This window comes from Agelaius phoeniceus, chromosome 15 (assembly GCF_051311805.1).
Source record: "Agelaius phoeniceus isolate bAgePho1 chromosome 15, bAgePho1.hap1, whole genome shotgun sequence".
In the NCBI taxonomy this organism is placed as follows: domain Eukaryota; kingdom Metazoa; phylum Chordata; class Aves; order Passeriformes; family Icteridae; genus Agelaius; species Agelaius phoeniceus.
In genome coordinates this window covers 15,174,041-15,195,746 of record NC_135279.1, presented here as the reverse complement: position 1 = coordinate 15,195,746, position 21,706 = coordinate 15,174,041, and the positions used below count along the sequence as shown (strand labels likewise).

General features: G+C 49.2%; 1 protein-coding gene across 3 annotated transcripts in view; it reads right to left on the bottom strand.

The window, feature by feature from the left end:
• Positions 1–19,512, bottom strand: part of UBE2D2 (ubiquitin conjugating enzyme E2 D2) — a 36,465-nt gene extending 16,953 nt beyond the window's left edge. The window contains exons 1-6 of one of the 3 annotated variants that reach the window (XM_054642860.2): positions 18,958–19,512; positions 10,253–10,316; positions 6,698–6,729; positions 6,530–6,607; positions 6,336–6,441; positions 3,725–5,476 (exon numbers count right to left, since the gene is read on the bottom strand). In XM_054642860.2, the coding sequence (XP_054498835.1) occupies positions 5,319–5,476; positions 6,336–6,441; positions 6,530–6,607; positions 6,698–6,729; positions 10,253–10,316; positions 18,958–18,981 (462 nt within the window). In that variant the 5' untranslated portion in view covers positions 18,982–19,512 and the 3' untranslated portion in view covers positions 3,725–5,318. Of the gene's footprint in view, positions 1–3,724; positions 5,477–6,335; positions 6,442–6,529; positions 6,608–6,697; positions 6,730–10,252; positions 10,317–18,957 lie in introns of those variants that run through there. The other 2 variants (XM_054642862.2, XM_054642861.2) reach the window with 2 other exon arrangements.
• Between the last annotated feature and the right edge of the window lie 2,194 nt (positions 19,513–21,706).

Here is a 21,706-nt window from a genome sequence, read left to right as displayed (position 1 = left end):
CAGAATTATTTCTCATAACTCTTAGCTGTCAGAGCTGTCCAGCCACTAAGCAACTTAAACCACTGTCACTTTCAAGCTCCTTTTCACTTGGAAATTGGTTTTGCTTTGTTTTATTTCACCAACCAGGCAGCCTACTGACCTCCAACCCTTCAACTACACTCCCCATCTATCTCTGCAGACAACAGAGAGAATTTATTCTTCCTGCTGCCATGGACTGGGCACAGACTCCTCAACACCAAGGAGCTGGGAGAACCAAACTCATCAAGCAGAAGGGCTGCAAACAAAGTGCTTCTGGAAAATGGGCTCAGCTTCCCCACAGAGCAATGACAGAAATGCATTCTCACCAGGCACAACGATCACTGAACACTTCAGACTGCTTGAGTACCATGCAAAACAAGCCCACCAGGGTAACACTGCACAACTGAGATCCAGGTTCCTTCTGCAAGACTTTCCTTTATAAAGCATGTAACACTGAAATTCATGGGCAATGTTTCTCCAGGCAGCTCCTCTGTGCAGAAAATCGTGACAGTGACAGTGTGTCAACAAGAGCAGCTCCAGTTCCCCCCTGCACAGTCCAGCTCAGCAGCTGCCCTGCTGTGCTCTCACCACCAAGGTCAGCCCACCCCCCTCCATGGGCAACTGCACCTCCCTGGCTCTGTCCCACCTCACACTGAGCAGATGTGGATGCAAATCCCACAGGTAAATTTCATGGCTGGGTTTCCTCTGCTCTGAACAGCTCAGCCATTAGTCAGGACAGTCCATGGTGTCAGCTCTCCACAGGTCCTTCCAGCACTAGCCAAAGGAGCAGGGCAGAACACAATTTAAAGCCCATCTGGCTACTGGAACATCCCAATTTAGGTGTGTTAAAGCTCCTGGAACTCAAGAGGTGAAGACACTCTTAAAAAGCAGCTGATCCTCATCTTCCAAAACACAAACCCCAAATCACTGACCTGGTCTGCAAAGCCTGACAGGTCTAACACCCACCACTCCAGCCCTTCCCCTGACACAGGGCACCAACCACTACACATCCTGCTGCTTAAGTCTAGCTGGAATTCCAAACAAACTTGCTCCAGTAAAGCACTCATCCATGGGGCATTTCAGAATGAGGAAAAGCAGCTGAGGAGCCATGGAATCTCCAGCTGAATTCACAGGAGGGAGATAAATGGCACTTCTATTTCCAAAGTAATGAGCTCCTCAGAAGAAACAGCTGGTGTGTTCTGATCCAACTGCTGTTTGGTGCAGTTACTGCCCTCCAAAAGGAACCAATTTAGAATCCATCTAGGAGTAAAGGTCCATCTCTAAGCAGGCACAGAGACTGCACCAACAAAGTGTTTGTTGCAGCACCAAGAAGGTGCTGAGATGGTTGCTCTGCACGCCAGGCTGTCAGGACAGCAGATGACACTCAGCTCTGCAGCCTGGCTGGAGTCACACCAGAGAGCAGCTGGATAAAGCAGGGAAAGCATCAATCCCTGGCCATCATGAGGTCACAGCAAAGGCAGCAGTGCATCCCACCTGCTCTGTCCTGGAGAATGACAAACACTGTGCCAGGGCTTTCCAGGGAAAGTGATTTGTCTCCTCCTGGAGAGCAGGCCATGGGCTCTGGCAGACAGTGCTGTGCTCCTGGCCCAGCCCAGTTTCTGAGTGGAAAAGTAACCATTTGTCAGCACAGGTTTGACTGAGCCTGGTAGGCTGAGAGACACCTCTGCCAGCACAATGGGAGCTCTGGACATGCCAGGCTGCTGAGGAATTCCTAATTTCATTCTGAAGGGTTTATCCAGCTGTCCTGCCTGGCAGCCTCCACATCAGGGTTCACTGCTACTTCCATCTCTGCTCCTTACAGGAGTCAGGTTTTTTCCTAATTTTGGGGAATATTCTCCTACACAATCACTGTTTTTGAGTTTCAGGCCCCAAACCCTTGAAACTTGAGATGGGTAATTGTTAAAGCTTTATCAGTACTGACAGATGTTAAGCTTGCAGCATTCAGCACTGGAAACACCACTGAGCAACAGGTTCAAATGCCTGGCTCCTGACTATGAACAGGCAAGATGCAGCCAAATAAATGAAAGGAACTCTGGCCTCTGCTTGAGTTAAATCCTATTTGTTAACCACAACCCCATTTCCAGCTCCTCCAGCCATCTTCCCCAGCCTTACAGGAAGTGTACATTTAAATCTGAGCAGCTTAAACTTCTGTCTTCAAAGCACCTTGCATTCCTGCTAAGGCAGTTCAACAATTTCTGGTGACAAAAGAAGAAAAGTTAAGCATTGCCCAGTGCATCCCAGACTGGTTGAGGCTGGAAGGGACCTCTGGAGACTATCTTGTCTCAAGCAGAGCCACCTAGGACAGGCTGTCCATGACAATGCCCAGGGGCTTTGCAGTATCTCTGAGGTGGGACAGCCCACAGCCTCCCAAGGCCAGCTGTGCTGGTGCTCAGCATCCTCACAGTAAAACTACAACATCAAATGTTTCCTGCTGTTCAGAGACCTTCCTGTGCTTCAGCTTGTGCCCACTGTCTCTTGTCCTGTCACTGGGCACCACTGAGAAGAGTCTGGCTCTGTCATCTCCACATCCTCCCTTCAAGTATTTCCAGACACTGGTAAGATCCCCCTGAAGCTCCTCTTCTCCAGGCTGAGCAGTCCCAGCTCTCAGCCTGTCCTCACAAGGGGAGATGCTCCAGTCCCTCCATGGCAATCCTAGCCCCTCACTGGGCTCTCTCCAGTACATCCACCCTGGACAATGCTCCAGGCACAGCTTCAGCAGCACCCAACAGAGGGACAGGATCACAGCCCTGCTGGCACCACTCCTCCTAGCACAGCCCTCTCTGGAGCAAGGACAGCTCCTGGGAAGCTGCACAAGTGGCTCAGTTAGAGTTCTGAGAGTTGAAACATAAAAGTGGGCATTTCCCTCAGAACCCTCACCCAGTACAGCTGGAGATTGACCCATGCTCTGTGACAAAGCCACCCCCAGTTATGTGGGTAAAGCTGCAATGGGCAAACTAAAAGCCAAGATAACCAGAACCCAACTCCCTGATTTTGAAAATGACACTGTGCATGTCCAGTTCAATCTCTCAGTGCTATTACTTCCAACAAGTCTTAGTGAAGTGATTCATGAAGAGCCACATCACAGAAATGCTCACTGCAGCAGGCATGGAGGTCTGGACAGTGGGAGCTGAAGTCCTGCATGAATGAGGGTGAGGTTTCTCACTGCAGGGCCCTCAGCACACTCACAAAGGCTCCGTGATTTATTCCTTACAAAACATGGGCAGAACTTTTGTTACAGAACATAGGGATGAGACTGCAGATTAGTCCAACCTTTACTGCACAAGTGCTTTAGTTCAGGATTAACTCTTGCACAGTCACTTGCCAAATTCAAGAGAAAGAGTGTTTCCCCCCAAAATGGCTGAGAACAGCTGTAATAATGTTAAAGCACTTCATATTCTCCTGTTTCAGGCAATAGGGATTCTTATTTATGCAGACTTGGAGATAACGTTTTTAATTTAAGCCTACACATTCTGCTTGAGCATTGGAGTTCAAATTACCCACCATGGTGTGGTTAAGAAGGTATTTTGAGGTTATTTATTCTCCAGTATGTATTCTTGAGGGAACATTGAGTTCAGAATTACTAATATAAGCAAGATAGCTGTTGTACTGAGACAGTCACTGCTGTTCTCCCAAGTTTTAACAAAACTGTAGGAGGGACAGAACAAAACCCCAAAATGCCAATCACTTCCATCATAACCACAATTTTTATTAAACTGCTTACAGAGGGCTGGCTCCAGAGTGTGAGGAGCCAAGACCCCAACCTTTACCACTGACCTGGAATGATTAAGTAGCACTGCTATGATTTTTCAGTCTTTCCACCAGAAAGTGGCACTTTTAACCCACAGCAAGTCAGTGCACACCCCTTCCCCTCTCTCCTTGCAGGTTAAGGTGAAAAACATCTTCATGTAGCACACATTACCAGTGAGCTGCTGACAGTGCTGCCTCCCAGCTGCCTCAGGAGGAAGCTGTGCATGATAAGCTCTTTCCTACAAAGACTGTTTCTACTCTTCCCAGATTTCTCAATCAGTAGGAAGTACATTTTTTCATAGCTGTGCTCTCTGCTTACAGATTTTAAATTCAAACAGCTTGCTCCCAGTAGCATCTAATTTAAAGAGTGGCACAATTGGGGAAATGCTCTCAGAAATCTACACTACAAATAATAAATTGATGCTTTGGAAGAGGTATGAGCTTAATGTTGAATGTTCTAAGTCTTATTATTCACCTCAAATTACCTAAATCCAACAATTTTTCCTGCTAACAACACATTCATTCTTTGATAAGGCTGATCAGTTACTAGAAAGCTGAAACACCCCTGCAGTCTGTCACAACACACTCTAATCTGACTGAACACAAGATGTCAACCCCAAAAGACCCAAATTGCCTTTGTGGACTTTATTTCCATTTGTTCAAGATGGGAACAGTTCTCCTAAGTATCAGCTCTCTGCTTCTGAAGTCTGCCTTTGACAGCACATCCCTGTGATTCTGAGGCAAGTATTCCTATAAAGCCACCCCTAGGAACTGGCTTTGTTGTTTTAATTCCTTCAGTAAATGCAGCCCAAGGGAGCTGGGAGAAGATTTTCTCCCAGGTTAGGGCAGTGTGGTTGTTGTGCTGGGTGCAGCAGTGAGAAGTGATCAGCACTCAGAGCCCCCTAAACCCAGGAGGGAGGGAGAGGGGCACTGGAAGGGGCAGGGGCACAGGAACAGCCACCCTGATCCCATGGCTTATTCCAGCTGAGCCACAAGGATATAGTTTGAAAAGGATAAGAAAAAAAAGAGTTCAAAGCAGAAGACAGAGGGAGATTGAAATGTTAAAGCATATTGCAAATGTATTTGGGCAGTAAAATTAACACTAGGATGTATTTTCTGAGTGATTAAAGCTGACAGCCTGGAGCAGCCTCTTAAATTCTTGCCCCATCTTCTCCCAATTGTCCTAATTCCAATCTATCTTCCAGTATTTTCAATCATGCTGTCTATCACCCCACCACCCATCTGGTCACTTCAGATTCCCTAAAACAATACAGCATTTTCTGCAGTTAAGCAGCAATTAAATCAAACCAGACCAGACATCAGTGCTTGGGGCTAATTTGGTGCTTCTGAGAGCAGCCAGTACTGACAGAGTACTTGTAAGGAAACTGCAGCAACCTGACAATCATTTTTTCTTCACTGACACCATTTTTTCAGTTCTTTCAAGACTTTGAGCCTTGTGCCCAAGCAGATTCACTTCTGACAAGAAACAAGGAGATACTGGTTTGGCTTTCCATCTGCTTCTGCAAATGCCTTTAGGTGGCCAGAGAAGGTGGGAACTTCTGTGGGTTCAGGGAAAGGCAGACAGTGCTGATGTCCAAGGGATGTACCAGGATCACCTGTCTGAACCACAAAGTGCTGGGAACATCACATGTAGCTGGAGAGAAGGACAGGCAACAGGAGAGCAGGGACACTGTGAAGGACAATGTAATCAATGTGACAACTGCAGCATTTGATTACAAGGACAGTGTGAAGCTGCAGAACAGAAGGGTCAAGACATGATCATGCACAGGGTAGACTCCAAATATTCCTCAACAGCCACAGCTACACCTACAAGCTTGATCTACACTTTGTAAACCTACAGTTTCAATAACAAAAAAAAAATCCAGCCTATGTCTCCTTTCTAGATGTTTAAAGCCTCCTATTTATATTAAATATAAATACTGCTTTACCAGGCAAAGGCTAAATTCCAGTGCCCCACAAGCTAACACAGTTCACAGGGACCAAGATGCTATTAGCTAATTATTTTGGATTGTTCAAGCTAGGCAAGTTTTAACCATGTTTCAGTAGTCCACACTGGAAGTTCTGTTAAAAAATTACCAACATGGAGTTCTGATGCTCCCTTGAAAGAGAAATTCTTTTTAATATGACAAATAATTAGCAACTTCACTGGTTTTTTAAAAGCCACAGCTGCTCCCTTACATATTTTACTCTGGGCATATCTTGAACATTAAAATCTTCCACTGTCACACACTAGGTTTTATTTTATATTTTAGCTGAAGTGTTCTGAGGTGAGGTGGCAGGAGTATGTACTCAGTGTAGTAAAACTTATCTGCTCCACTGGCAAAGCTGAGGAGTCTCCCCATGGCCACAGGGAGGCTGGATGTCCTGAGCATGCCATGCTCAGGAATTGGCTGCAAGCTCCATGGAGAGTCACAGGACAGAAGCAGTGCCCACAGAAATGGTGGATTCCAGCAGGAATGCAGCAGTTTTTACATCCCAAATCAGTACTTCCTTTTAGCAGAGTAAAATGAAATAAGCATTGGAGGTACCTTTTGAAATAGTTAGTGCTGGGGACCACTGTGATCGTAGAATATCAAGACAAATGCTGCCATTACTGTTAATATTTGGATGATAGATTCTTGTTGTAAATGCAACCTGCAGAAGAAGGAAAATTTCAGTGTAGGCTCACAAATATGCATCACACCACATGGTAAAGGACAGATTTATGGCAGAAGCCACTCACCTTAGGTGGTTTGAAGGGATAATCTGTCGGGAAGTGAATTGTCAAGAAAAATACTCCACCTTGATAGGGACTGTCGTTCTGTTAATGAAAAAGAATCATTGCAGCTTGAGGAGGTCCTACAAGATCACCAGTCAAAAAAGCCATGAACATCAATTCTCTCATACTTACTGGTCCCATTATTGTAGCTTGCCAATGGAACACTGAAAAAGAGAGAGATTTACTTCAGTTTGGAGAAGCTCAAGTAATGATCTACTTTCTTCCAGACAAAGCAGCACAGAAAAGTCTATTTTAAAAACAAAGCCTTGTGAAAGGCTGCAGGGAAGTGAGCCAAGGAATTAAAGAGAGACAGAGTGAAGCACTCCATACTCTGCAGTCCTCACTCCAGGACTGCTGTGGTACCACACACATGTCCTGCAAAAATCCCATGACAATAAAAATCTACAATTTTTCAGGCTCAAAACTGTGAGTTTACACTTTGCAATTTCTAATGAATCAGCACCCATGACTGCCCTCTTCAAGCCAGCTACAGCAAAGCTCCAGGATGAACTCACAGCTGCTCTCCTACTCAGACCTGTGACACATGGAAGAGAAATCCAGGCTCTGTGTGAACCAAACCAGTGCTGTCCTCACAACATTGAAGCATCATCTCCACAGAGGCCTCAAGATTCCACTAAAGCAGCAGAAAGAACTGTCCTAAGAAAATGCAAGAATGATAGTCTGCCCCATACTTGGAGCAGGATGTGCCAGGACACATTTCAGGTTAATCCTCACTTGTATGCATCTGCCCAAGAGAACTTTCACCTGGTAACACAGAGGATCTGTGAAGAATGTTGCTGTGCTGGAAAGGAAAACAGTCAAAGCTGATCAATCTATGGGAGGCACACTGGGGAGCTCTCAGGGTTCCTGTGTCTCCACAGGCTTCAGTGCAAAGAGCACCAGCCAAGGAAATTATTTGTGAATTAAGGCTATGGAAGCTTCCCTCAGCACGGATGTCACCTTCACAGCACCTTCAGAACTGGGGAGTTGTAGATGATGGCAGCAAAGAAGGAAGTCTCCAAGAGAGGAGCTGAAGCCACGTGGAAGGGGCTGTGCCTCAATGGCACCTGGTGCCCCCAGCTGTCAGGACTGCCAAAAGCAGGAGTGGTACTACCTGTTCTCATCTAGCACAAACAGCTTTTAATTACACATGGTACAGGCACTACAGCTCAGAATGATCTCATACAAGGAAGGAGGAAAAAAGCAGAGTGGGAGTAGCTCTGCAAGGCCAGGGGAGAAGACTGTTGGGTTGGAACAGGTTTGTTTTAATCTACTCCTACATTTCTACAGGAATGTGTAACTTTCTATACACTTCAGCACTGCTGAGTAGCTCAGAAATGATTCAGAAAGACCTTAGCAGCTCATTTTTTCCTTTTAAAAAGGATACCTGAGCTTAGAGTTCCCAGCTCTAACAGAGAGGGAGAATTTCACTACTTAAATATTCACTCTCTCAGGAGCCTGGCTTTGAGAAACTCTGCATCCAATGAAGAATTAGGAAACCAAGACAGCAGCTCACATATAGCATTCACCCATCTTCAAGGGGTTCAGTTTCCCAAGAGCTCCCTGTCACCTGCAGCAGGACAGGGAGAAACATGGAGGAGAGGACAAAGGGATTTCTGCAGCAGAAACCCCACAGGAGATTGCAGCCAATCCAAACAAAAGCAGTAAAAATCTCACAGATCCTGATGAGATTCACTGTGCTTGCTCTGCAGAGTCACCACTGAAAAGAGAACCTCAACAAACTATTTTCTTAAACCCAACAAAACCCCAGAAATAAAAACATATCCACAGGCAATCTCAACTTTTGGAAAGCTAGAAGGGAGGTTTGTGTTTCTTCCCACTCAATGCCCACCCCAGACCTGGCTGCTTGCTTAACCTAAGCTTTAAATCCTGGTAACATCCAGGACAAGTCTGGTGAATGCAGAGATGATTTGTCATGCAGAACTTATTCCAACTGATTCTTTCCTTTGCAATCAGCCAAACAGAGGTGTTTACAGAGGCAGGGGCTGTTGGCTTTCAGTAGGTAAGCACAGGTACATGCTGGAAAAGGCTAAGCCACTGGAAGCACACCAACATCATCCAGTCCCCAGCACATTTCCAAAACACAGGCCAGAGGTGGGTGGAAGAAAGCTCAAACTACATTGCCAAGAAAACCCCACTCCTATAGTTCACAAGGCAGAACAGCCCTTCACTTTGTGAGGTCCATGAAGCCCAGGGATGAGAAGCTTCCAGCTGGGGACAGTTTGTATCAGCTGGAACAGCCACAGGAGAGCACTCTGCAAGCACAGCATGTCCTGAACTCTGGGAAATGTCGTCCTGACAAGGCAGCTGCAGCAGACCTGGAGCACAGGGACCTGGGAGAAGGCACCTTTCTCTTGCTGCCACTGCTATCCACTTACACACATCCAAATTGTGGCTCTCAAGAACAAAAGGCTTTCATTAGAGGTCTTTCAGAAAGGTGGCACCAGGAGAACTGAATAGTACTTTAAAGCTTTCTGTATCAGGAGTAACTTTCCATTCTCAGCCTTCACCAACTTCAGTTACCACCTCCTCTGCCAGACAATCGTCATCACCTTTGATAAGGCTTTGGAAAACACTAAGTGGTTTATCATGGCACAAATCACACTTTCTAATTTAAGGGAATAAAAGCCTCTGACTGGCTCCACATCTTAGTAATTTCTTGTCTATGAAACTACAAACCTATTTGAAATACTATTTGGAAAGCAGAAATAGGTTGTGAAGTAACTACTGCTAAACACCCTCAAAACCAAGCTGGGCTTCCACTCATTTGAAAGAGCTGCTGAACAGGAACATTCCCACTAATTTCAGTATTTTCACCCTCAGGTTTCAAGTGCTTTTTTTTAAATGTAGCCCTACATTTCTACAGGAATGTGTAACTTTCTGCACACTTCAGCACTGCTGAGTAGCTCAGAAATGATTCAGAAAGATCTTGGCATCGTTTTTTCATTTTAGAAAGGATACCTGAGAGCTCTCAGCACAGAGAAGGAGGGTTTCCCTGCTTCCCTCTCCCCTCTCTCAGGAACATGGATGCTTTGCTGACATCACTTGTCAGACCACACTGCACAGGAAATTCAGTGTGTGCTGTTTAGGGGGACTGCAGTCACAGCTGCCAAGGGTTCTCTAGGAGCCTTTTCCACTGTCAGAGCTGCTACAGAAAAGAATGTGAGCACAGAACACAGCAACAACTCCCAGTCACACCCCAGGTGAACAGACCTGAACAGCAAGGCCAAGAAGATTGTCTGAGGCTGTCCCTTACACAGGACCTGGCAGGGCATGCTGATTTGAGCCCAGTTTTCAGACACCATGTATAGTTAAGATATCTGAGTTCAGAAGGCTGTGGGCAGCTGCTTGTTGGTTTGACCACAGATCTCCTGAGGTTTCCTAACACCATTCCCCAGGAGAATTCCAGAACAGTTAATTGAAAAGGTGTAATTTAAGATGTGCATTGAGTTGCCCAATCAATAGAGTGGGAATAACACCACTGGCACACAAGGAAGATGTAAGAGATACAGAAGAGCAGCAAATTTAAGATCAGGAGGTGGAGTATTATCTAGTACTCTAAAAGAAACAGAAGGATTCTCCTTGCTGAGGAACTGGGCATCCCATTTCAGAAGGAAAAGGAAAAACATGGCAGAGGGCAGGTGCTTGCTGAGAGCAGATACTCACTGTCATCCCCGACAGGCCCTGCTGAACACTGTGCTGGAGGATCACGTGCCAGGTCGTTCAACTCCTAAAAAACAGGAAGAGTTTGTTTCACTTCATTTCAAAAACAACCATGCCATTGCTCAAAGGCTGCTAGGGGCACTCTGGCAGCACCATAGAACTAATAACCAGGACTCTGAAAAGTCAAGTTGCATCTTAAACCCAGGAGACACAGCTGGCAGAGGCCTCAGTGACCTGTCCAGCTCCAGAGCCCCAAGTACAGCAATCCCCAGGTCACAGGGGCTGCCAGCTCTGCCTGCACTGGCCCAAACCATGACCAGGTACTGCATCTTCCACCAGCCCCGGGTCACTGAGAGATAAGATGGCCTCAAGCCAACAACTCTCAGTATCAGCCTTTTTTATTCCCTCAGCTGTAACAGTGGCAGTGCTGCTCCAGTGATCCAGTTTATCAGCTCCACAGCCAGCCTGCAGCACACACAGCTCCCATACCCTGGGGCTGTTTCACCTCCACACGTACACATCAGTGACCATGGCTGGAGTGGAATAAAACACAAGGCCTGCCATGCCCACACACCTCACTGAAATCCCCCACTTTTCAGTGCCTGTGTCAGTCAAATTCTCCTCTGAAGAAATCCTATTATGAGTCTGAACAGGGTGAGTAACTCACACTACAGCTAAACTATGTTATTTTGCTTCAGTTTGAAGCAAAATTTCAGCACAGTTCAGAGAGTTACTGTTACCAGTAATTCACACCAGCCATTTGCTCAGGAAGTGGATGTTTGGTGGAAAGTGCAAACAGAGTAAAACTTTGAAGTCAAACTTTACCTGCTCCATTTCTGGCTCAGTCACTGACCTGCTTTGCATGATAGGCCTGAACATATCACCATTTTTCTCTGTGATCTCAGTCTAGAAAGCTGAACACACACCAGATAAGGATTACAACTATTATCTAGTGCTCAGGAAACACTCCCATGCTGTCCCTGGTCCTTTTGTGTTCAGCTTTTCACCTCTCAGAACAGTCCAAACTGGAGTCTCCACACCAGGCTTTTGGCAGACAAAACACATAAGTACAATGATTAAGACAAGCTGATTGCAGGAATGGAAGAAAATTTGCCATTTAATGGCCTTTTGTTATTCACAGGCAGTGATTAAGCTTTTGAACAGATGATCTCTGGCAGTTCCAGCTTCTACTTCCCAGGAACGGGGAGGCCACCACTAACCAAACCCACAAGACACAAATGTTGCCTCACATCAAACACCTGAATCTCTGGAGTTCCCCCTCCAGATGCAGAGCCCAGAAAACCTCACAGCTCCTGACACACACACATGTTTGGGGTTTGCCCTCAGCAGCTTCCAGCTTCTAAAGAGCCCTGCTGGAAGCCTCCTTGACTTGAACCAGACTATAGAAGCTTTTCTAGTGCTCCTGCTGGGCTTTTTCCACTTGGTATTCAGTATGGACGTGGACAGGAACAGACACTGAGCATGCAGCACCTGCTGAAGAGTCTTCTCCCTCCTGGAGGGGGAGAGAGCCTCACCAAGTGTCCTCCAAAGACACAAAGCCCTTTGGAGTGGTTCCAGCACCCTGAACCACCAGGGCAGCACAGGAAGGTGCAGAAACCTACACACACCTTCCTTAGGGGCTGTCCAGTCATGGCCACCAAGAATGAACTGAGTCCACACACAACAGGCAGGAAACTTTTAAAAGAGCAATGACAGCAATGTACCTACTCTTTCTAAAGGTGTATGGAGTACAGTCCACTTCCAAACAATACTGGACTCTGATTTTCTGGAAAAAAATATTTAATGCTATTGTATTCAAAACCCAAAATACACAATTAAAAAAAATACTCCTTGCCACTTCTCATCCCATTTTATGCACCAATACTACACATCCACATGACCCAGAAGGTACAGCTGTAAGAACCCATGTTTTCCATGCATGACCACAACCTACCATGGATATTTATGAACACACAACATGCACCTTCCCTGCTATAAAAGGGAAATAGTTACAAATTGGGCACACACTTTACCAGTTACTAGAATACACAGCTCCAGAGCTGCCCTGACACTCCCCCTACACCCTGCTGCCCAAATGCACCAACCACTTCAAACTGCACATGAGAGGGACCACAAGGTAAATCCCCAAGGCCACAGAGGCAGCAGTGAAGGTCAGGTGGTAGCAGTTTCTCATCAAAATACTATTTCATTCTCTACACATTCAGTTCCAGAGAGATTTCTGAGTTTTCTGAAGCCCTGGGTATTATCTCACTAGAAAGTGATGACTTACAACAACCACTTGTACCACTTGTCTCAGTGACAAGGTGGCATTTCAGGTTCTGCTCCATAAATTCATGGAATGGAATGATTAAAAGGTTTATGTAAAAACCAGTGTGTAAGTTCCTTCTGCTTAAAGTATTGCACCAACTTTCAATACAAGCCCCTGCAGCACAAAACTTCCCAAATTTTGTAGAACAGCTTGGAGAACGAGTTCAGCTCCTCCACTTCACCCCTCAAGACTCCTCTGGAGTGCAGGCACCAGCTGCTTCTGCCTACAGGAGAGGCAAACACAGCCCTGGATTTCCTGGCAGGGCACAGATCAGCCCTTGAACATGCCCTGCCATGGCCTTCCAGCTGCTCCAAGACTCCCTGTACACCTGCAGAGCCAAGTTCAGGAGCAGGAAAGGAGCAGCTCATGACTGGTAGCACAGAGAGGAGCATCCCCCGCTGCTGCACAGAGCCAGGCACCTGTGCCAGAGGCTGCTCTGCCTTCTGCAGGCTCCTGTGCAGCTCCTGAGGTATCAGGAGCATGACACCAGACCCAGCAAGGTCCTGGCTTCCAGCTGCTGCTGAGGGACTCTGAGAACCAGCTGGTTTCTGTGACTCAGAACAAATGACCCTGGAGTTCCATAAAACTGGAACTCATAACACATGGAGGATTCAGTTACAGGCTGGTATCATCTCCAACCTGATGTACTGGATCCCAAGTTGCCAAGCCCACTGTTTTTTCCTGTGATCCAGGAAGTCCTGCTGGTCCATGAGAAAGACTGACCTTGACCACACTGATAGAAAGCCAAAACCTGAAGAAAGCCATAGCAGTTTCCACTCCAGACAGTTTTTGATCCTTAAGTACATGCAGGTTTTGCTTCAGGAATTTACAAGCAGCCTTTAGATCAAGTTCCAGGCTGAGTTACTCAGCTCCCAGGGCTGCCTCACCCTGAGCTGGCTTTCCAGCTGAAGGCATCTTACAGAACTTTAAGTTTCTGTCATCTCCCCTAAGGAAAATATCCCTGGGGCTGGGCCCACTGCTGTGGATCCTACCATTAACCTGACCCATCTCACAACTCTTAATGAGTCCCTTAGCAAAAATGAGGAAGTGGAAGAACATCACAAAGCAAGGTTCAAGGTGTCCTGCCTAAAGGCCAAGCTGAACAAAACTACTACCATTAAATCCACACAGGAGAGACCCTAAAAGCTACAAAAATCTCACAAGAAACTGATATTTAGGCTCCAAAACCCAATTTAATCATGATCTTAAGTTCCCAACAAACCAATCCCCACTAAGGGGTTCCAGGAAAGCATTTTAAGGAAGATGGAATGTGCTTTTACCACAGATCCCCCAGCTGTGCTTCCCAAGTCATGACAGACACCAGCTGCCACGAGGCCTCGAGGCTCACAGGTAAAGCAGCAGCACCAGCCCTGCTCAGCCCCACACACCCTGAGCCCTACCCTGCTCCTGTTCTGCTTCCAGGAGTGGTACTGTGCCTTTAGAACATACCTCAATGCAGGCATCCACCAACTGCACAAAAAGCTTTCAAAAAACTCAAACACAAATGGTTTAAGTCTTATAAGTTTAACCCTGCACACGTTTCAAGTTATAATTATCAACTCCAAAGACATTTGTCAGTAAAGTTCCAATTTACTCCTCTAGACAACAAATCCCTCCCCAGCCTAACACACTCCTGGTAAAACCTGCTCTGGCCAAAAGATAAGACTAGTTTTAAGGATTAATTTAATGCTAATACAGCCTTCAGTAAGAATAACCAACATAACTGGCAGCATCAAGAAGCCAATCAGGCAAGTAAGGAGCCAGCTTTTTTATTTTTTTTTACAAGCCAGCTCCAGCAATTTTTCTAAGCCTTGGGATACAGCAGAGCTCCTCAAATCCACTCCAACACACTATATGTACTCCTCTGGATTATCCAAAGTCCTCTTAGCTTGAACTCCACAGGCTTTCCACTCTGCTCCAGTCTGAGCTGCTTTCACATTGTACTTTACTGAGAGACCACATTAGCTTGATTATAAACCTAATTTCTGCCTCAGGTTGCTGCTGTAAGTGAAATAAGCTTTTCATTTGCCTTTAGCAAGTTTATTTGCCTGAAGCCCCTGAACCCTTCAGCAACAGGCAGTGTAGGGAGAGGTTACAAAATCCTGACTTATGTAACCAAAAAGGAACTCGTAACCACTTTAGCCATGAATTGTTCCCAGCTCCCAACAGAGTAAAGCAATGGGGAATGAGGGCCAAAGTCGAATTGATCACACCCTGCCTCACCTCAGGACCATGGCACAGAGGAGCTGCCAGATCCCTGTGCAGGGCCAGCAGGATGGGAAGAGCCATGCCCCTTCCCTGGGCCAGCAGCATCTCCCTGCCAGGTGCCAGAGCTGTACCAGAGGCATTTCCCCCAGCTCTGCTCTCCACCTGCCCAGCAGCACTGGGCAGGAGGCAGCGCCACCCACGTGCACCAAGGTCGGACCAACAATTCCCTACAGTGTCCACAGGTGCTCTCCCACCCACAGGGCTGTCATTCCAGAGCATCTGCCACTACAATTCACAGAAGCATTTTAATCCTTTTGACAAAAACTGCTTTTGCAATGCTTGAAGCTGCTCAGATCCCCCAACTCTGACTCTTCACAAGACTCTGCAAAAGTCAGAAGGCAAGTGAGCAGCATGAGAAATCATGAAACACAGCTACAGCCAAAGTACATGTTATAAACAAGCTCTGATGTAACTGCCACCTTTCTTTTTTTATTTTTTTTTTCCAAAGCCTGAACAGGAAGAAGACCAAAGCAATGTGTAACTTCCTCCTGGTGTAGAATGTGAGTATCAAAACACCTCTCTAGCTAACAGAAGCTGCAGCAGCATTCTCTGTACACAAGCTCTCCAACACAGATGGGCTGTGCTGGCAGCTCCACGCACTCAGCGAGAGGCCCAGCGGAAGAACCCAGTTGCTCCCACTGGCTGCTGTACAGAACTGGCAGCACAGAAATAACACCAGCTCTGCCCAGCACAGGTAGCACAAACACAACTCTGACCACCAAGGCTGCTCTGCACCCTTGTCCTCACACATCCCCCACTGCTCCTCTGGGCAGAAGTGATGCCCAAGCATCTCTGGACTGCAGGACTACAGCAAGGACTACCCCTCTTTTCCACAGCTACACAGGAGCAGCACTATGGAATTCAGTTTAGCTCGCTGGTTTTTGTGCCTGTACATTATAAGCAGTAGTAATCCCCAATTCCTCTGCTACAGAAAGTGTTTTACTTGAGCAGGGCTCGAGCACAGCTGCTGCTTTCCCTTCCCCCTCACCCGCCCATCACACAGGGGAACCCTGCAAGACAATGAGCTAACCTTTTCCTTGCTTTCCATTCAAAGAACTCCAAACGGTGCCCTAGTTATCCACTTAGAGGTATTGCATTCCCTAAAGATCAGCAACACAGATGGGGATGGGGCTGAATCCAAAAGGTTTTGGCTTAAACCTTAAAATGGAAGGCCCTCCTGTACATCCCTTCCATCCTGCCCTTGGATTGCTTCACACTGCTTTTCTTATAAAATACATCTGGAATAAAATAGACCATTTTTACATATATATAAAAATACCAATTCGATTACTGGGCAGGAGGGACTCACCCTGGCAGTATTGCTTACACTTGTCACAAGGAAAGATTTCAAGTTTCAGACCCATGATCCAATAAAAGCACCCAAACAAGAATTTGGAGCCTCAGTGCCCGAAATACTGTGGTGAGTAACACAGGCAGCAATCTGAGAGCAGGTCTCACCCAGCCTGAGCTCTTTTGGAGCATCTGCTTAGAGAACAGCTGCTGCTGTGTGCACACATGTTACCCCAGCTCGAGCCTCTGCACAATCCCCAGAGCAACTGTGCCACCAGTGACAGACTGGGACAGACCCTGCAGGTTCCTGGGCTGCCTCACAGGCCAGCAACAACACGGGCTCGCTGCTTGTTCTGCCCCCTCCCAGCCGAGTTCAACGTGCAAGAGGCCATTTCAGGTAACACTGTATCAAACCTTCACTCTTGGGATTTTCTCCTTTCCAAGTTCTCAGCCCTGTGTTATCCGAGGACACAAAAATTTTGACAAAAATCTCCTAGAAAGCCTTTGTGGCTCAGTAAAAACCCCAACTGCCAAGAGCAAGAGCCAGTGGCCAGACTGAGCCGTGCACACTGATATACCATGACTGATAACACCCTTATAAAACAGCCAAAGCAGCAGTTTTCTCTGCCATCGTGTCTCTGTGCTCGAGTGCACTGGGATTATTCCTACTCAATCCACATTCTGCAGGCTTCTGCTCCTGCCACAAGCTGCAGCAGCAAAGGTCAGAACCTGGCTGTCCCCTCGTTATCCTGACAGGGACGGCCACTGCACCGTCCCAGAGACCACAAGCAGCCTGAGATGATGATAGGAGCGCTCTGCAGGGGGTTTAAAATAGCCCGAGAGAGCGTAAACAGCCAGCCATGATTGCCGAAGCAGTTACACCGAGACACCCACAGCAGCTCCGAGGGCTCCTCCAGCCTGTAGCTTCACGCCCATCCAACTTCCAAAGCATCTGGGCTGCTACAACAGGCAGATTGATTTCCCTCCCCATACGCTGTTTAGTGGAAATGCTGCCTCCAGCCCCAGCATCTCCCTCTCCTCCACAGCCACCACACTCACTCCACTGAAACTCTCTTTGCAGAGCTCACACAAAACTGCTTTGGTGATGGTCTTGCTACTTCCCAAGGCTTTGAAGACTCTCACAGCCCTACAGAGTCCCCATTATCTCTCAGGGTTCTTTATGTTGAAAAGCAGCATGAGGAGTCAGTCCACAAGCACCCAACGTTAACAAAGACTCCACACATCCAGCTTTTCTGCTGTCACAAACCAGCCTGGAAATGCAAGTGCTCTCACAATGTTGACTCCTGACCCTCAGCATGCACTGAACCACAACCAAGCAGCTTTCCTGATTTACCTCACCCAAGATTCACCTCCCCACAACAGCCCTGCACTGCCTATGTGTGTCCAGCCCCCCCCAGCCACATTTACCCTATTTAGCATCCACTGCTGTCCCCCAGGCCTATGAACCCACTGCTGAGGAGTAAGAGCTCTTCCAAAGCACCTGTGGGCACACAAACACCGTGGAAGAGTTTCCACAATGCCCTGAGGACCACTAAAGTAATGGACAGAACACTTGCAGAGAAGCAAGACTCAGCTGGAACGCAGTTTCTTTATGTAACTCACTACCAGATCCACAGCTGGAAAATCCAACAGTCTAAAATCACACTCCAAACACCTCCCTTCCCAGGGCTACCTATTCCACAAGCATAAGTAAGGCTTCAAGCTCTCCTCCATTTTCTTCTCCACCTGAGCTTTAACCTGATCAGTAGGACACATGAAGCTTCACAAAGCCTCCAAGGTAACCTACAACCAAAGCAGAGATGTTAACACAGACCCAACACTACACACAAAACTAAACAGAGCTACAGAGTGAGCTGTGAGGTGGTGGGTTTACAGCTGGTTCTAGGTAAAAAATAATTTACATAGTGATCAAGAGGAGAAACACTATGGAAGGGCTGTTTGCTACACCTGAACCTTGTACAGACTCCAAACTGACAGCTACACAATTTGCAGGGAAAAGGATACAAACTCCCTGCCTGAGTCACCAAGGTAATACAAGTGGACTGCAATTACCGTCGAGGGTTTTTTCCTGGTAAAAGACACTGATGGATCAAGCAAACATTGTCCTAAGACGGCAATGGACTGGGCAGCAGTGTTTTTCCAAAAAGCCAGGACACGGAGCACGGCGCAGCTCCCGCTCCAGGAGAAGGCAAGCTCGCAGCTTTCCCTACCAGCCTGCGGGATGACTCAGGCTGTAGAACAGCGCTGGCTCCATTAAAAGAACAAACCACACTGCTGTATGACAGGTTTAGTGCGCTCAGCTGCCCGACACCGCGATCCTTGTCGCTGCTGAAGGAGGCAGAGGAGCCCTTGGCCACGGGGCTCCGAGACGAGCCACGCCGGAACTTCCAGCGCGGGCCACGCTGCGCTCCTCGGGGCGCCTTCCTCCGGCCGGGCCGGGCCGGGCCCCGCGGAGCCGCAGCAGCTGCCGGGGCCGCCGCCACCTCCGGCCCGGCCCCGCCGCCGGCGCCCCCTCGCGGCCCCGGCTCGGGGGCCACGTTGCTCCGGAGGGGCCCGGCCGCGGTGGAGCCCCGCGGGCAGGCCCGGCCAGGCCCCCCTCGAACAAAGCGGCCGCGGCCCCCGGGAGCGGCCCCAGCGCTGCCGCCCGGCCCGAGCCCCGCGGGAGGGAACCCGGGCGGGCCTGGCCCGGCTCGGCCTACCCGCCCCCCCCCACTGCAGGCCCGGGGCCGGGCCGGGTTATATAAGGCGAACGGGCCGGGGGGAGCGGGGCCGTGCGGGGCCGGGCCGGCTCGGCCCTTACCTTGTGGATTCTCTTCAGCGCCATTGTGTGCGCGAGGCGGCGGCAGGAGGGGCGCGGGCGGAGGGAGGGGGCGGCCCGCGGGACTATTTGCGAGGGGAGGGGGGGAGGAGGAGGAGCGCGGAGGTGGCGGCTGCGCGGGGAGGGGACGGGGAGGGACGAAGCGAGCGGAGGGGCGGGAGGGGACCGGGGCCCCCCGGGGCGGCGGGGCCGGGGCCTGGCCGGTGTCGGGCGATGGCGGCCGCGGGCTCAGCGCTGCCGCAGCTCCTCCGTTCCCTCCGCCGCCACCGCCGCTTTATGCGCTGCCTCCGCGCCGTCCGCAGCGGATCACTCCGCCACGCCGCCGCCGCCGCTGCCCCCGGGCACCGCTCCGGTTCCCGGGGCGGAGACACCGCCGTGGCGGGGAGGGGAAGGAAGGGAGAGGCCAGGACAGGAGCGGCGGGAGGAGGAGGAGGAGCAGGAGGGGGAGGAGAGGGCGGGGAGCTGCGGGGACTATTTGTCGTGCCGGCCGCCGTGCAGAACTCTCCAGAAGGGGGAGGGGGAGCGCGCGGAAGGATACGGCAGCGGCGTGAGAGCGCGCGCGCGCGAGGCGGCCGCCGCGGCGCGTGACGCCACAGCGCGTTCTCTCGCGAGAAGACGGGACGGGAAAAAGTCCCGGCCGAGCCGGCCCTGAGACTGAGGGGACGGGACCGGCCTGAGGGGATCGGACGGGTTCGGGAGGGCAGGACTGGCCTGAGCTCCCCCCGGCCCCAGTTCTCCACCCCCTACCCCTTGTGGAGCCGTCCGGCCCCAGCGCGGAGGTCCCCAGGCCCTGTCCCGGGCAGGCCGGGAGCGCACTTGGGGCAGGCAGAGCCCTCTTGGAGCACTTGAGGGGCCGCAGCCGTGATTGGCTTGTCCTGATGGAGCTTGTGGGCCTTGGGTGGCCCTGGGAAGCACAACTCACGTTAAATGGCACTGAAACACCGCTGGTGACAGTGTCCCTGCTCCTTCCTGTGCCCAGGTGGGGTTGAGGATCCCTGGTGCTGCCTCTGGGCCATGGTGGGCTGTTCTCATGCTGACTTTGCTGTCAGCCTTCTGTAAGACTTCAGCATTTCTGGAGGCTGTAACACAGGGTGTATTTTGAATTAATTTCTTCTCCCTCCACATTTGTTACAGAGAAAATAAACCAAAAATTCATAAAAATGGCTCTCTGGGTGGGTTTGGTTGTTTTTTGTTTGGTTGGGGGTTTTTGGTTTTTGGGGTTTTTTTTGTTTTTTTGTTTTTTTTTTTTTTCAATTACTTTGGTTCATCTTGTGGCTTCCTGTTCTTTTCTTTCACTTTTCTTTCTTTCCTTTTCATTTTGGGCATTCCCTGATTGCCAAATTCCAGACAAGCCAGCACAGCTCATTGATCTGATGACAAGGCAACACACCCTTCATCCTGGCCACAGCACTGGGAAGGCTCAAACACTAATCCCAAGCAGTCCTGGCTCCTAAAGCCAATACTGGGTTGGGGTAAAAGTGCTTTTCTTCCAGCATTTTCTGCTTTCCTTTTGTATGGCCCAGCCAATGCCTCATCCCCATCACTGGAAGTGAATCCCAGATTCCTTTTATGGGAGATACTCCTGTGGTCCCTGAGGGCAGCACAGCCCCTGGCTCACACCTGGCTGGGCAAACATCGTGGCTGGGGCCGTGTTACAGGGCACAACAGGCTTCCCACCCCTTGGGAACATCTCTGGAACCTTTTCCTGTTTCTGAGGCAGTTTTCCAAGTCAGCCAAGATGAAAGTAACCTTTTTCTAGCATTCACAGGAGAAGCGTTGGATTCTGTCCCCAGGAGGAGATAGAAAAGTGGTTTGGTTGTGGTTCTGATACCAGGGATAATGAAGACCTGCTGTTTGCTGCCAGCTGCATGCAAACTGCTCCACCAGATAAGATATGGAAGCAGGAAAGTCATTTTCATCGTGGTTTTTCACAAGGTAACAGCCAATACATCCAGGAATGGCATTTCACAGAATCTCAGAATCACAGACTGGCTTGGATTGGATGAGATCTTAAAGATCATCCCAGTCCCACCCCCTGCCTGGGGCAGGGACACCTTCCTCTGTCCCAGGGTGCTCCCAGCCCTGCCCAGCCTGGCCTGGGACACTGCCAGGGATCCAGGGGCAGCCCCAGCTTTTCACAGCCCCCTCACAGCATTTGAGGAGTTTCTACCTGCAGCTTCCTCCCTTCTGTCTCCCAGGGCCAGAGCTGCTCCTGCAGCCCCTGTGGGTGTGACTGTCCCTATCCTGGGGACACTGCTGTGCCTGAGCTCCAAAGGGAGCTGCTGAGGGATCTGCTGTCTGCACCTGCCAGCACCATCCCATGCCAACATCTCCTGCTCCCAAGCACCCAAGCATCACTGCAGGAGTTCTCTGAGCTCTGCCTTGTCCTCAGGTGGCTCCTGTCTCTATGTGCCTTTCCTTCACCAAATCCCTCTGATGGGCTCTGCAGGGTTAAGTTGCAGTTCTGTATTAGGGGAAAAAACTCCTGAAGGGCTTAGGGAAAGGTACAAGGATTTAATGGAATAGAAACTTCCCAGCCAAGCTGGTTAAATCTAGTTATTCCAGGCTTTGATAACTTATGAGGCCTTGGTTAGAGGGTGCAAAAAAGTCACTCTAAAGGAGGAGAGACACAACTGGAAAAGGAGAAACTTCCAATGTTGGACAAGATTCAAAGAAAAGTGAAAACTCCCAGAGAAAAAGGACCAGGAGCAGCCTCTGTCCCAAAGGTGCT